Raw genomic sequence first — 15,022 nt, 5'->3', positions numbered from 1 at the left:
TCCTAAATAGAATGGCATCTTCCATTTGCCCTCCTTAGGAAAGATCTTATTTTAAGAAAATATCTATTTAATTTAATTCAGTCTTCCTCTTGTCAAGCTTCATTTAAGGTCTTTTAAAAGCAATTATATCTCCTATCTTTTGATTAGGACATTGGACCCTACTCTATTTTTTACTCAATCAAAATTAAGATACTGTGCTTTTCAATGAATTTACATTTAGATGTATTAAAATCTTAGCAAGAGAAAGTAGGGTTAAACCACATCCAGAGTTCAGGGGAGGATGAGAAAGACTGCAGATGAATGCTGATTAAACTCTCCAGCAAAGACTAACATCTTCCTTAAACACATGAGAAGTGCCAATTCAGTGACATTACTGCAGCTTCCCTAAGTGGACACTACTGGATTCATAGAAAATGGAGCTGGAAAGGATTTTAAACTGTCTAATCCAAACTTTTTCCCAGAGATACTTCAGCTGAAGTGGAGAATAGGCCATCCATCAGTCAACTGCTGCAAAGGGACGTTAGTGGCTGCCCTTAAGTGGAAGCTGCTGGGAGTAACTGGATGACTTAGAAAACTTTCCAGTCCAGTTTGTCAGAGGATCATGGGACTGCCCCTGGGGCAGCATTTAGCAGTTTGGGGAATGAACAAGGACTGGAAGCCTCTCCAGGAGAAAGGAAAGTGTCTACATAAAAAGCTGGAGGCAGGGCAGAGGAAAAAGAGGGCAGTTTAACTACAGAAGCAGCAGAACAAAGAACATGGCTGCAGCTGAGAGGGAGAAGCTTGTCAAACTGATTCTGATCCACAAATCACACACAAGGGGGAGAAGTTTCTTAAAAGACTCCTGAGAAGACCTATCCTGTGTCTGAGAAATACTGAGATACAGAAAGCAGTTGCTCACTGTTGTTCGTAACCTTGCACTTCTGTAACCTATTTCTGTTAGGGTGTGAAACTACATGGATGTTGTGTTAGAAAAGATCATCAACAAAATTAAAATCTAATTGGAACATCGGACTTGATATAGGACAATTAAGCAACTGAAATAATCTACTCTGACTTCCAGTATGCTACAGAATGTCACAGAAGCTAATCCCTACTTCGCACACCTCAGAGCACATCCAGAGCGATGCATCCTGTTTTGGGTTCCCAAGTAAAAGAGGGATGTTCGTAAGCTGGAGTGAGCTGAATGGACAGCCCCAAAGGTGGTCAGGGATGAGAGTACTTGCCCTTGGGGAGAGGTTGAGGGAACTGGGCTTGTTCAGCCTGTGGCAGGCTCAGAGGGGACATAAGAGCAGCTCTCCAATGCTTGTGAGGAGGTTACCATGAAGATGGAGCCAGGCTCTTCACAACGGTGCAATGGTGGGCAAGAGACAAATTGAGACAAGGGAGGGGCTAACTGAATAGAAAACCCTTTTTCACCACGAGGCCAGCCAAGCACAGGTTGCCCGAGAGGCTATGCAGTCTCCATCCTTGGTGGTTTTGCAAGATGTGACTAGATAAAGCCCTGAGCGACCTGGTTTGACCTCAAGAGCTGCCCTTGCTCTGAGCAGGAGGCTGGACCAGAGACGTCTTCAGGTCTCCTCCTGAGACCTGACGACCACAGATCATAGATGCTCACGAGTGATCCTAGTTTGTGGCCTTTTACCAGCCCGAAGCGTATGAAACGCCTCGCTCTTCAAAACGCCAAAACCCGATGCCAAGGGCAGAGAGCCCGCTACACCGGGAAGCCTCCGCTGCCTCTGCGCTACCCCCGTGCACAGCCCTCCCCGCAGTCGCTGCCACAGCCCTCCCAGCGTGCGGGGCGCGCCTGAGGACGGCAGGAGCAGACGGTGCCTCCCGGGGAGCCGGGTCCGATCTCTCCCGGGGCACCCTGCCCGCGGCTGGCAGCCAGGCACAGCCCCTCACCGCCTCCGCTCGGGTGCCTCACCGCAGGCACCCCCGAAACTTCCCCGGCAGCCTGCGCACGCTCTTCCTCCCCGCCGGGGGAAAACGTGCTCTCGCTCCCTCCGTGCAGCGGGGACGGGGAGGCGGGCAGCCTGCCTCCCTCCTCCCCCCCCGCCCCGGCTCGCCCGCCCGCGGAAGCCTCGCCGAGGCTCCCGCATTGCACCGCCGCGCCGCGCCACGCCGTGCCGTGCGCGGGGCTCGGCGCTGCCCACCCGCGCCCCCGTCCCCGGCTGGCGGTATGAGCGCCGGCGAGGCGAAGGAGTATCTGGCCCGCAGGGAGATCCCGCAGCTTTTCGAGGTAGGCGAGGCGGAGCGGGGCGGGGGCGGGGGGGGTGGTGGAGAGGAGCGTTTTCGCCCCGTCGCGGGGGTGCTCCGCGCTGGGACCCCGCGGCGGGCAGCGGGCCGAAGGTGGCTGGAAGGACGGAGCAGCCAGAGGCTGCGGCGCGCGTACCTTGCGCGGGGAGCCGCGCCGCGGAGGGCTGGCCCCCGCCCCGCGCCGGGGGGCGCTGCCGGGCCATCGCGGCTCCCGGGGCCGCCCGGCGGCGCCCCGCGGGCCGGGGTGGGGGCTGCCGGCCGCGGAGCCGGCGGGGGAGCGGCTGCCGGCTGCCCGCTGCCCGACTGCCGCGAGCCTCCGCGGGCGCGCAGGCGGCCGGGCGGCCGCGCCTGCCCTTCTTCAGCCGCCTGGGGAGGGAGCGAACTTGGGCGCCCGCAGGGCAAAGGACCCCCGGGGCCGCGCTGCCGAGGAATTCAGGCGGGGGGTGTCCTTCAGGTTTTCTCCGGGTTTTCGTCGGTCTGGGAGAAGAAAAAACCCACAACTGTTCAGTGAGGTTTTGTTTAGCTTCCTCCCAAGTTACCTGCCGCTAATGGTCGATAATTACTTCTCGGTGCAATGGGGATTTTTTTTTTCCGCCCGAATCAGACAGACATCCTGCCATATATATAAAACACGCACACACAGAGACACGTAGGTATTTTCCCTGCTCTGTCCTCAAGCTAGACCTTTTTTTATGAATTTGAAAATTACAGGACAGAGACCATGCTAACGTTTTACTAACACGTTTAGAATGTGAATGGTTTAGCAAGAGATGCAGACAAAACTGTTTTTCTGTAGAGACTCAAAGCTTGAGCCAGCAATTTTAAAAAAATGGTGCATATCTTCTACAAAAATATATGGCTAATTGCTGTGATTGGTTAAGTAGTATAATAAGGGCATAGATGCATAGAAATTATAGCCTATTTTATAAATTCAAATGTGTGTAAGTAACAATTATTGTATGAACTGTAGATAACAAATAACTGAGCAAATCCTGAATTGGAGCTATTCATTTGTATTACTAACACCAACTGTGACCCTCAAGTTTATTTGCACAAAAATTAGGAAAAGCACAAAGCAACAGAAATCATCCTGGAAGACATTTACTGTTAAAGAGAAGGTTGGATGCAGTTGTCTTGCGGAGAGGTGAGATGGTGACTTACGTATCACTTTGTCAAGGAAAATCAATTACCATGCATCAGAGGAGAGCCTGACATTCCTTCTTCCACACTCCCCATAATGCTTATAGGTGCGATGGGAGCAGAATTAGTACGGTAGGCAGGGGTTTTCTAATGGCTGGGAATTTCTGGCCAATTAAATCTGGAAGCACCTATGAACTTTGGGTTTGGGTTTTTTTCCCAATACTGATCAAGACAGTATTTGAGTATTTCTCGTGATTGTTAAAAGTCTTTTTTTCATTATTTGTGTAAGTGTTGACTCAAGAATATGGATAAGGTATTTGTGGGTGCACTGGTCTTTAAGGAAAAGATACGTTTTAGTGATCTAATAGGCTATGCAGAATATGTAACTTTGGGGGCTACCTAGGTTGTGCGTTGCTCTGCGTATATGTGCCAGTAGTTGTTCTAAGAAAAATGTAGGGAACTTTTTTACTATTTTCAGGTTTTATTACCGTGCAAACAGACAAATATAAAGACATAGCCACGAGCTTCTTGTTCTGAATCATTTTTGTGACATTGGCAAACCACAATCGTACGATTTTTGCAGGCCTCACTCTCACGCATTGGCTTGAAATGGGTAGTCTGAATATACAAGGAATATGGGGTTTCTCTGTGTAAAGTAAAATTCAAAGTAAAAGTGCTTGTTTATTCCTGACATCTATCATTATAGTGTGTATTTCTGATCTTACATTGCAGAGTTTGTTGAATGGATTAATGTGTTACAAACCCGATGACCCAGTTGAATATTTGGAAAGCTGTTTGCAGAAGGTGAAAGAGCTTGGAGGGTCAGAAAAAGTGAAATGGGACACTTTTGTCAGCCCAGAAAAGAAGACCCTGCCTCCACTCAATGGAGGACAATCCAGGAGGTCTTTTTTCAGGAATGGTAATGTATTAAGTATAAAAATGATTATATTTCTTGTACTGTGGGTGGGTTTACATCCACTACTGAATTATTTTGTATGTACTTCTATAGCAGATCATGTCTCATTCTGATTTTCCTTAGGCAAAGGACTCAAGGATTGTTTCTTTGTGTTTTGGCATTTGTTTTTCTTCTCCCATAACGGATGCTATGCAGGAGGAGAAATTGTGATCATTTTGCAGCCCAATGATGGATGTTTGGTGTGTAAATGTTTAACACATTAGTGGAGAGATTTCTCCTATCTTACCTAAAACATTTGCAAAGACAGGGGCAAAGTTGACTCAGTGCAGTTGGCTTATATTTTTAGTTGGTCCTTATGGGTGACGTACATACTAACTTCAATGCAGTTACACTAGGTTGTTTTTCTAGTTTATATTGGAGCTATATGCTCATTTACTAAATACAGTGTAAATTATAAACTCTTAGAAAAAGGTGCATCTTATAAAATCTAAGCAAATGTCATACCAATACCTGTAATTATTTTATTTGTAATGCTAACAAAGAGTAATTAGCTCATCTTTCAGTTGCCATAGTTATTCTTCCTTGCCATCCAGCATTTCATTAAACTAATTAGCAAGAATACTATCTCTATCGCTGTGTACAACATGTATCACCAAGAGTTCTGTTTAGTAGCACAGGTTATCTGCGCAATACAAGGCTTTTCTGCTGAGGCCACTGCTGAACTCTGGGTGCTATGGGCAGATTTTCACAGAAAAGCTGACGTGCTTGTAAAAAAACACCAAAGAAAACTGGGTCCTAGTGGTTCCAATTTAATAAATCAGCTAAATAGAAGCAAGGAATATTTAATATACTAACAGCAAGCACATTGTAAAATTAGGAGATATTTATACTTTATGTTTATGTATTATACTTATTTAAATCTGTGTACACAATAGATTTTGAGTTTTCTGTGTATTTCCACAATTCCCAGTTTATCTTACTATTTTACAGTGATGCCTGATAATTCTAACTTCCCATACCGACGGTATGACCGACTCCCTCCAATCCAACAGTTTTCAATAGAAAGTGACACTGACCTCTCTGAAACTGCTGAGCTAATTGAGGAGTATGATGTATTTGATCCTGCAAGACCTCGACCAAAAATTATCCTTGTCATAGGTATGAAAGCAGAGTCATTTTGACAAGATTTTATCTTTGTTACTTTGCCTTTTTATTTGTTCTGCAAATACATTGAATGCCTATATGTATTTAAATACAATTTTTCCATCTGCTGTAGCAAGTGGTGCAGCCCAATTAGAGTGTATCAGAAAGTGAAATTGTTAGTGCTGGGTTACAGTGAGCATGTGTGGCCATGTTCTGTAGACTGGATGCCTGTTAGCAGCTGGAGAGCTTATGGTTTGCTTATGGAGCACATCTGCCAGTTTGATTTAATCTAAAAAAAACCCGGTTCATGCATTTCAAGACAGCTCCACCATGTGAACCAAAGTGCTCTTCCAAAGTGTGCTCTGGATCTGAACTAAAACACTATCGTAGAAGTATTCAAAGCTGCTCACAGAAAAGGTTATTTAAAAATATTGGATAAGCCAGCTCAAAAAGGTGATAGGGAACTGTTGTCCTCTATATTTAGAACCTTGAAAACTGATTGGTATGTCCAGCTGGAGTGAGCGTACATGGTCACTAGTCCATTGCATTGATAAATTAATCCCTAGATCTATTTGGCGTATGAATCCTCTCCCAATGCCAGGGAGAGTGAGTGATCAGTTAGCATTAGTTAATTGTGCTTTCTCCCCAGGTTCTCCCTTGTGTGCTGTTTAGTGTCCTTTCTAAACAACTCATACTTTCTAGCCTCAGACAAGCATACTGTTTATTAAGAAATAGCTACAGTTTAAATCTAAATCAGCATTTTATTCTAAGTTCTTTGGGTTAGTTTCCGTGTCATCTGGGATGGTTGTCTTTTGAAATTTTACTGCCAGGCCTAATTCTCTGATTCTTTGGACTGTTTAAATAGTTACAGCACAGGTGCCAGGTGATGGAGAATCACATTTTTAATCTATAAAGCCTTATTCATATTAAAGAGAGATATTGCTTCCATAACAGAGAATAGTATGTAGTATAGTAGAAGAGAATAGAAGTGTCTTCTCTGTATTATAGAGTGGGATCTCTAAGAACAGCATGTCCCCTAGGCTCTGCATCCAGCAGTTCTCGGAAATGTGATATTGGAATATACTGAAAACAGAAAAACAGGCATTTTTCTAGATATTTGTGGTATGCCAAAAGAATTGCTTAGGTATCTGAATTTTCTTAATCTTTTGTTTCAGAATTACAAATCTCAACATGCAGCTTTCTCCATGCACTGTTGAACTATAAAGCTTGCATTAGATGGAGAAATAACACATGCCTTTCTTTCATCTTCGTTAATTAGCTAGCCTTCCTTTTCATGAAGGAGAAAAACTGGCTCCTTTTCAGTGACCATAGAAGGCTCTTAATGCATTGAAATCCATGTAGCTCTGTTGCAGTAGAGTGATGAATGAAGGTTTGATCTAGGTGAGATAAAGAAAGGTTGGCTTTCACCTCTGGAACTGAGCGCAGGGGTATTTGAAGTGAAATCTTTGAATGCCAGCATCCAGTGAACAGACCAGGGATTTTACAGAGCTCTTCTTTTCTCCCATAGATATAGGAAACATTGTAAACATTCTACAAAGGCTATTTAGGGTTAATTTCCAACTGAGTTTCTCTGAATCTATCTATTATAGTGTGGTCTGGTAGAAACACAATACTATATGTAGCTTAGCAGCTATTGACCAATTTTGTACAGTATCACAAAAATTTCTCCCAAATTCAACTTTCTGTTGAGAAAGCACATAAAAACACACACTGGAAAGAACAAAAGAATAACTAATATACTGAATGAAAGAGAGAAAATGAAAAAAAGTGTACTATTAATTTCAAGATACAAATATTACACAAATATGTTGCATATTTTTCATTTTGCATAAAATGCTGGTGAGAACTTCAGTTAAGCAAGGTATTTATGTCTAACTAGTGATAACTAACCATACTGCCAAGCTCATATAGTACTGGTCCCATTCATTGTTGAGGACTGAAATGAATAGAAGTTAAAGACCTGTCTTCTGCTCACGTATTAGGTGAACTTTTCTTTAATAATGCATAAGCCCAAGATCTTTTTAGTGCTTCCATAAAGGTTTTTACAACTTCTTTGCTTTATGAAATCTATCATCCTTATAATGAACCAGGCAGCTGCAAGGCAAAAGAGAACTCACTAATAAAGGTGGGGGTTTTGTTCTTTTCCCGTGTTTGCAGAAAAGTCTTCTGGTGAAATGTAAAGCTATAAAGCTGCAAAGTGAGTATGTGACTGGATTTTAGAAAAATCAGATGGAACCAGCCAGGATGGCACACACATGAATCACTGGAAAATTAAGTTTCTAAGGCATTATAACACTAGGAAACTAGATTGTGTTTAAAAATGTGCTTCCTAACGTATTTTGACAAACACATTTTTACTATTGATACAGCCTAAATACAAAGATCTTAACAAATTAATTACCTGGTGTCATTAGCCCCATAGTTCAGTATGTTTTTAAACTGCGCTTGATTAAAAATATTAGTTAATATTAAAAGAGTATGTTTTCCTTTTATAATCAAAGTTTAAAGGATAGATCAAAGATAGTGCTGTCAGCAGGCAGCTGGCCTGTTGATTTGTTAAATCCAGTCCACAGCTAGATTTTAAAATCATAAGTCTTTTCAGAAATCTTATTATTACATTAATTTATTTTGAATCTGCAACAATATAAGCAAAATTGAAATTTTTAACTTCCATTGACAAAACTAGATTAAAACAACTGCTTTAGGAAAACTTTTTGGGGCATACAAATCTTCACTTGAAACCAGTTAGCAATTATAATTTTAGATGCAACAAATGTTCCTTAGTCTAGACATCTTCTAAGAAATATGTAAGATAATCAAGCTTTTCTTGAATAATGTATAATCTCAGAATAAGTGAAAAGAATGAAAATCAAAAGTGATTTGATTTTCCTTTCTTCTGAACAGTTTGTCAGTATGATTTATCAGAGAGTCAGGAATGGATACATAGTTCAATAAATTATAATAATTTTCTCTGGGAAGTAATTTTGTCCTGTCACTTTTCTCTTATTTTATTACCTGAATGTTTCCCCTCAGATTGTAAATAGATAATCCCAGTTTGCTATAAAGGGATATTTTTGGATTGAGAAAAACAAAATGTATGAGAAGTTTATGAACATTAAAGCAAAGACTTGATTAGTTTTTTTCTGCTTGCAATTCAAATTGAAAGAAGTGCCAAACTACACATTTTTTTTTTCTGATTCTCTTTAATGGCACTCCTAACAGGAGTGTAAAGTCTATCATCTACTTAGTTTCAAAAAGTTTTTTTCAGCTATTTTATGGTTTTACAAAGACTGATGTTTTTTCAAGTAGCAGTTCTGTTTTTCTAGCATCTTTTGTATCTCTGCTGGAATGCGGATACTATTTTCCTTGTTAAATTTTCTGTTTCTAATTTTCTACATGTTACTTATATATGTTTTGCATCTTTATTGTTTCTGGGGTGCAACATAGTCTGTTTCAAACTTGTATTGAGTCTCCAGGGAAATAAACTGAATTTCCTTTCTTTTGAAGTTTTCTATATGCAGGAATTAAGCACAGCATTGGCTCCAGTATGTTTTATAAACCCTTTGCTCCAAAGCACAGTCACAACCTACCACCCCTTTTTTCCAGTAGCTAGGATTATTGCCAGTAAATAAAGCCACATAATTCATAGTAATAAATGTTACACGTATGTATAAACACACACATATATAAGATACATTATTTATGTTATGCTCATTGGATTGCAGTATATGGCCTTATATATAGAGAGAGTGTTGCTTATGGAAATCTTTACAGAGTGAACAGACATTCCAGTAACGAGTAGTAATCCATTCACCTGGCAAAATCTGCTCCATACAAACTGGCAGCAATCATTGAACAATTAGCTGCACTTCTTTGTGCTGTTGTTTTCATCTACGTAAGAGAAAAGACACTGGGAATCAGTTACTCCAAACCTACTATCATTCCAAATTACCAAGAGCCTGTAATAAACTGTAAACTATTTTGTTTGAACATTTGTATCAGGTACGTTTTTGATACAGGAGTGAAACACAACATAAGGCTTGGTGAAATGCATTTGTCATGGGGGAAGGCTGAGCGTGCCATCAAAGGGAGTGGGGAGAGCCGAAGCAGAATTGCTTTGTAGCCATTTTAGTGGAGGAGATGATTCCTAGTATATCAGATGCTTGCGTATCTACAAAAGGGAAACATCCTTTATTCTAACAAAGAGGATAGCTAAACTGTCTATGAAAGAAGGAGTTCAAGCTGAAAAAACTAAGCCCATCTAGATCACCTAGGAGAACAGAAATGGAGGAATAGCTGTAAAATCTAACATAATCTGCCAAAAGATAGAGAGAAAGCATGTGCCTTTTTAGGAGAGAAACAGCAAGTGAACTGAATGAGGGGAAAATATTTTTCAGTTGTAACCTTACTGTACTGAGATAAGACATATTTTTTCTTTCATTTCTTTGCTTGTATGTTCTATGAACATCTGTAGCTGTATTGACTGGTTGGATGTTACAGATAAATGCTTGTATTTGCATTTGTCTTAACCTGGCTTGATTTAAGCATAATTTAAACTAATTGGATAATGATTAAAACCTTTTTTTTCCCAAGGGTATAACTAAACTGTGGGCAGGGTATGGGAACACCTTAACAATATGCAAGCTTCCCTGTGCATTCTCTTCAAATGTGTCCCAATCTGAGTTACAAAGGCCAGGTGGAGAGTTACCATCACAGCGTCAGGGGTACAGAAGAGTTCCTAGTGACTACTGGTGACACTGAAATCTCTCTGACATGTAATATTGGGGCACAGGTTTGAACCTGGTTACACAGAGAGTGTCATAGCCATATATGAAGAAATACTGCAAAGCTTATCCTGCAGTCAAATATGTATTAATTATATAAATGCCTAAAAGCTATTTATGGGAATAATACGGTAATATAAGAATAATAATACGGTAATATAAGCATAATAATATGGTCATAATATGGTAATATAAGAAAGAGTTAGACGATTGCTAAGAAGTAGCTCATATTCATATTTACTTTCATTGCATTGCTGTATTTTTTAAAGTTCATAGAAAACATATATTTTTAACAAATCTTAATTCTTTGTCTGTTGAAATAAAATTCAGTGTTCTCACACACAATTCCCCCAAATATAGCTACTTAGTGTTGGGAATTAATATAAAACCACTTGGTTTGGTTTTGCTTTGTTATGCTATTCAGTAACTTACACTTTTCTCTATATAAACATTTATTTTTATCAAAACAATTCCCTGTTTTTACCTAGTGGATTCCAGTTTCTCTGTTCTTCACATCATAAAGTCTCCTTTTAGTTCAGACATAGTCTGATTTTTTTTTACATGCATTCTTGCTTCCTCTGTCCAGCTGACCTTCACTTCAGCATTCCCTGCTATGTAATGTAACTGTTTTCTGTGATTTTGATATGTATACTGCCTGGTATATTGAAGGGTCTCTTTATTTTTTAAGTTGTCTAGCAAGCTGAACCTAACAAATTGCATTTCTATCAGATGCTTCAAGCATCAATACCAGAAGTATGCGTGGTTCAATAAAAGTCCTTGTACCAAATCACTATGGAAACATCTCAGCTGATTATTTAATATTTTTCTGTATTTTAAAATTAGAAAACCTCAGAAACTCATGTAAGCATATTTAGGAGCAGATTTTATTAGTTCCATTTCATGACTAGTCCATTGATTTAATTGGCTTATTTAACCAAGTACGATTCTTTCTAACATGAATACGCTTCAGACTATCTGGCTCTATCTTTGGATTCACAGAGTTCAGGAAGGGACCAGTTCATTTGTCTGTTCCTCTATTACAAATCAAGAAAAATTCCTTTCCAGGAACAGCTTTAGAATGAGGTCAAGCCTGAAAGACTGTGTTTATTTTTAATTCACAAGTAGTTTTTTGGTTTTGTTTTCTTTTTTTACTTCATTTTACAAACTGTTACCTTTATGATCAGGTAGATGTTACCAGCCATTAGAAATGGTTCTCAAGTCATGCAACTACAAGATTTGCTGTAATAATGGTTGGAAAATTGGTGCCAATAGCAAAGATTTCACATGTGATTGGGTACTTCACATCAAAGGTTAATTTAATGTTTTGCTTATAATTACCAATAGGTGGCCCAGGAAGTGGTAAAGGAACACAGAGTTTGAAAATAGCAGAACGTTATGGATTTAACTACATATCAGTTGGTGAATTGTTAAGGAAGAAGATCCACAGCACAAGCAGCAATAGAAAATGGAGTCTAATTGCTAAAATAATTACTACTGGAGAACTGGCCCCTCAGGTACAGCGTATCCTGTGTTAATGTTTACTTTTGTACATGCTGTATTTATGTGCATCATCAAGAAAACCTCCTTTACAATATTAAATAACTTCTTTTCTCTGTGAAAGGAAACAACCATAACTGAGATAAAGCAGAGATTAATGCAGATCCCTGATGAAGAGGGTATAGTGATTGATGGATTTCCCAGAGATGTTGCCCAGGCGATCTCCTTTGAGGACCAAGTAAGAGATTGTTTTTATTCTTAAAATAACTTACATATCTCTACAACAGTTAAGCTTCTTGAAATCATCAGTCAGATTCCAAGAAAGACTAGTTGTTATTTCTAACTGAGCATTGCTCTTTAAATCTTTGCAAGTATGTAATTACAGATTGACAAAAGGTTATTCTTTCGGTTTACGTTATATTACAACCTGTCTGAAGACAGAATATGATGTAAAAAGGCAATGTGGTAATATAACCAATAATCCAAGCCTCTTGTCTCTGTAATGAAAATCCTCTCAAGATGAAGAAGAAAATAACATCAATTCTAACAATTAATATTGTTTGTATCTTAGTGATTTAGAAAGGGGGAAGACATTATATTTCCATATCTATTGGTTCAATTTAATCTACAGTAAGAGAAACATACTTAAATCAATGTGTATCTTCGCAACACTTTTAATCTCAAGTTTATTACAGTGCATTGAAAAGACTAGAATAAAATAAGGGTTAAAACTGCCCATGTTTTGCAAGTTTTTGTAAACCAGAAATTATGCTCTTTTTTTAGAAATTTAGATAATTTTGGTTATTCTAAACTACAATTCTAAGGTTTAGTCAGCTAACACTGTATTCCCAAGTTCTATTCACATGTTGTTTTCATGTGTGTATTTTAAACTAATCTAAAAATACTTAAATTCAGTGGAAAAACAAACAGTTTATGTCATTTTGTAATCAAGCGCTGTTAATGTAACAGTTATGGTCACAAGTAAAGGTTGCAGTTTCAGTGCTGAATTTTTAGAGCACCCTTCATGCAGAGTGTTTCAAAGTCCTTCACAATTGCTGGTGTACTACCGTTTCTGTACTTTGAATTCTAAGTGGCATTGCCAAGACAGAAGTAACAAAAGAAAGCAGCTAATGAGGCATTTCATTAGTGTGCTTTTATAAGGTATTATTCCGGGCAAAATTTAGAAGACTGAATTGAGGAAATTAAAGAAAACAGACAAAATATTTTATTACAGAAAATAGCCAATGACTGCCAGCTCTATCTCCTTGTAATTAGCAAAAGAGAAGATTGACTATTTTATAAATGAAACAGCAGAAATTTAGGCTTAATGGTCATTTCCTTGCCTTATTTTTTTTGTCCAGTATATTGTGTGATAGTGTGACTTAAGTGCATTTCTTGGTGCTATAATTTTGTGCTGATGTGTTTCATGAAAGAATGGCGGATGTGAATCTGGAAGAACTGATAGGAGTTAAATTAAGTGCTTTGAGTTATCCTAGGGTCAGATTCTCCTTCTAGAAAGGAAAACCAGTTAAACAACACTTGAGTACCTATCATAGGGTCCATTAGTAATACCACTAAGAAGTGGAGTCCAGGAGGTAATAGAAAAAGCTCAGGCAGTACTGAGCGGTAGAAGGGGAGAAAGATGGACACTATATTTCAGATATGTTTGAACCCTCCCTTTCCACCATTCTAATACACTTTCACAGCGTTTCCTCATTTAACCTGAAATATTCCCCTCTGCCAGCCTGGTTAGTTCCTGTTGACTAACTCTGGCTCCTTTTGAGTATGTGCTCTTGCTTCAAGGATGCTGTAGATTGGTCTTTTTTTTTTTTTTTTTTGTTAGAGAAAAGCGAGGATGGATTTAGTCGTTTTAGACCTGACTATATTCTCAGAGAGTTCCTTCATTTTCAGTCTAATGAGATTTGCTAAATCATACTCCTCAAGGCCTGATTCTGCCTGAAAGACAGATGACTATCTGAGTCTCTGAAAAAATCCCAGAGCACTTCACGTAGGGCCTCCCTTCAATCTTATCTGTTCTAAAATAAATATGGGAAAGGAAAGAAGGAATCATAGAGCTTTTATAGGAGCATAGGAAAGAAAATTTGGTCTGTTTAGGCTCCCCCTTTTTCACCTTTCTTCACAGTTGACCTCTTATATGAGCATATCTAAGGCCATGGAAATAAATGTACAATGGATGTATATATTTCAACATCTATTTAATCCAGTGAGATATATTCAGTGTTTTATCTTGGATTTATATTTTAAAGAAATAAAATATGTTTGTTGTTTCTTTAAAATTCTCTGTTTAGTAAGCCATAATGCTACATACATAAGTAGGAAGGTCTTGTGGTAAGGAAGGGGGACTATCAGCAGATGTGGTACCCATCTTCTTTCACAGGATGAGACTGACAGTAATCCATGGCATGTCAGGTTATTTACATTAAACATGCTAACATTTTTAAGGCACTCAGAGATCCCTCAATGGGAAGTGCAACTGAGTTGTGGAGAATTCAGTAATTAACTGCTGTGATAATTTGTGTAGGTCTGCAATTAAAGATGCTATGGGTGTTTTCCACAGCTTAGAAATGTTATAGCTTTCTTGCTAGCAGTGTGTAGAAGGACAGAACAGAATTGTTCTCATTAGCCAAAAGTGACAAGATGAGAAATAATTAGTTGACATTTCGGCAAAGAAAGTTTTGACTAAATAGTAAGACACTTTATAGTTAGAAGATCTATAAAGCAATGGAATATCCTTCTGAAGGAAATGGTGAAATCCCACAAAATGCAAATAGTCAAATCACATTATTCTGTAATACATATGTCTTTTTCTTACAAAGACATCCTCTGTAGAACACTGAGATCTGTTGATAAAAAGTTCTGAATAAAGAATTAATTCTTATTGTTATCACTAATTTTGTCATGGGTGAATACTTATTCTTTCAGATGGTCCCTTTAATGCTTATGTACCTGAAACAGTAGAAAAGATTGTATGTCACAAGCCATTTTAAAGGTTACATTTAGGGAAACTGCCAAAAAATGCATGAAGTAGGAGTTACTATTTATTTAATAATTTTCCCTCATTCATCATCCCTTCGCAGCTGTTAATTGTTTTGATTACAAGGGTTCTAAAATACAATTGTGTGCTTTTGAACAGTGACTTTATATTGTTATTTGTTCCATAAAGCAGCTAGAACACTTTTGGATTTTATGATGTAAATTAAAATAATGATGGTAAGTTTGTATAAGGGTAAATAGAATATGCTGG

At 39.0% G+C, this 15,022-nt stretch overlaps 1 protein-coding gene across 1 annotated transcript in view; it reads left to right on the top strand.

Moving 5' to 3' along the window:
* The first annotated feature begins 1,764 nt into the window (after positions 1 to 1,764).
* The window catches only part of AK5 (adenylate kinase 5), a 98,964-nt gene continuing 85,706 nt past the window's right edge, over positions 1,765 to 15,022 (top strand). The window contains exons 1-5 of the mRNA XM_052800335.1: positions 1,765 to 2,239; positions 4,129 to 4,315; positions 5,303 to 5,470; positions 11,605 to 11,774; positions 11,882 to 11,995. Of these exons, the coding sequence (XP_052656295.1) occupies positions 2,180 to 2,239; positions 4,129 to 4,315; positions 5,303 to 5,470; positions 11,605 to 11,774; positions 11,882 to 11,995 (699 nt within the window). The 5' untranslated portion in view covers positions 1,765 to 2,179. The remainder of the gene's footprint in view (positions 2,240 to 4,128; positions 4,316 to 5,302; positions 5,471 to 11,604; positions 11,775 to 11,881; positions 11,996 to 15,022) is intronic.

Source organism: Harpia harpyja, chromosome 11, assembly GCF_026419915.1.
Source record: "Harpia harpyja isolate bHarHar1 chromosome 11, bHarHar1 primary haplotype, whole genome shotgun sequence".
Classification (NCBI taxonomy): Eukaryota; Metazoa; Chordata; class Aves; order Accipitriformes; family Accipitridae; genus Harpia; species Harpia harpyja.
The sequence above is the reverse complement of the archived record's forward strand: the minus strand, read 5'-3'. Positions and strand labels throughout refer to the sequence as shown.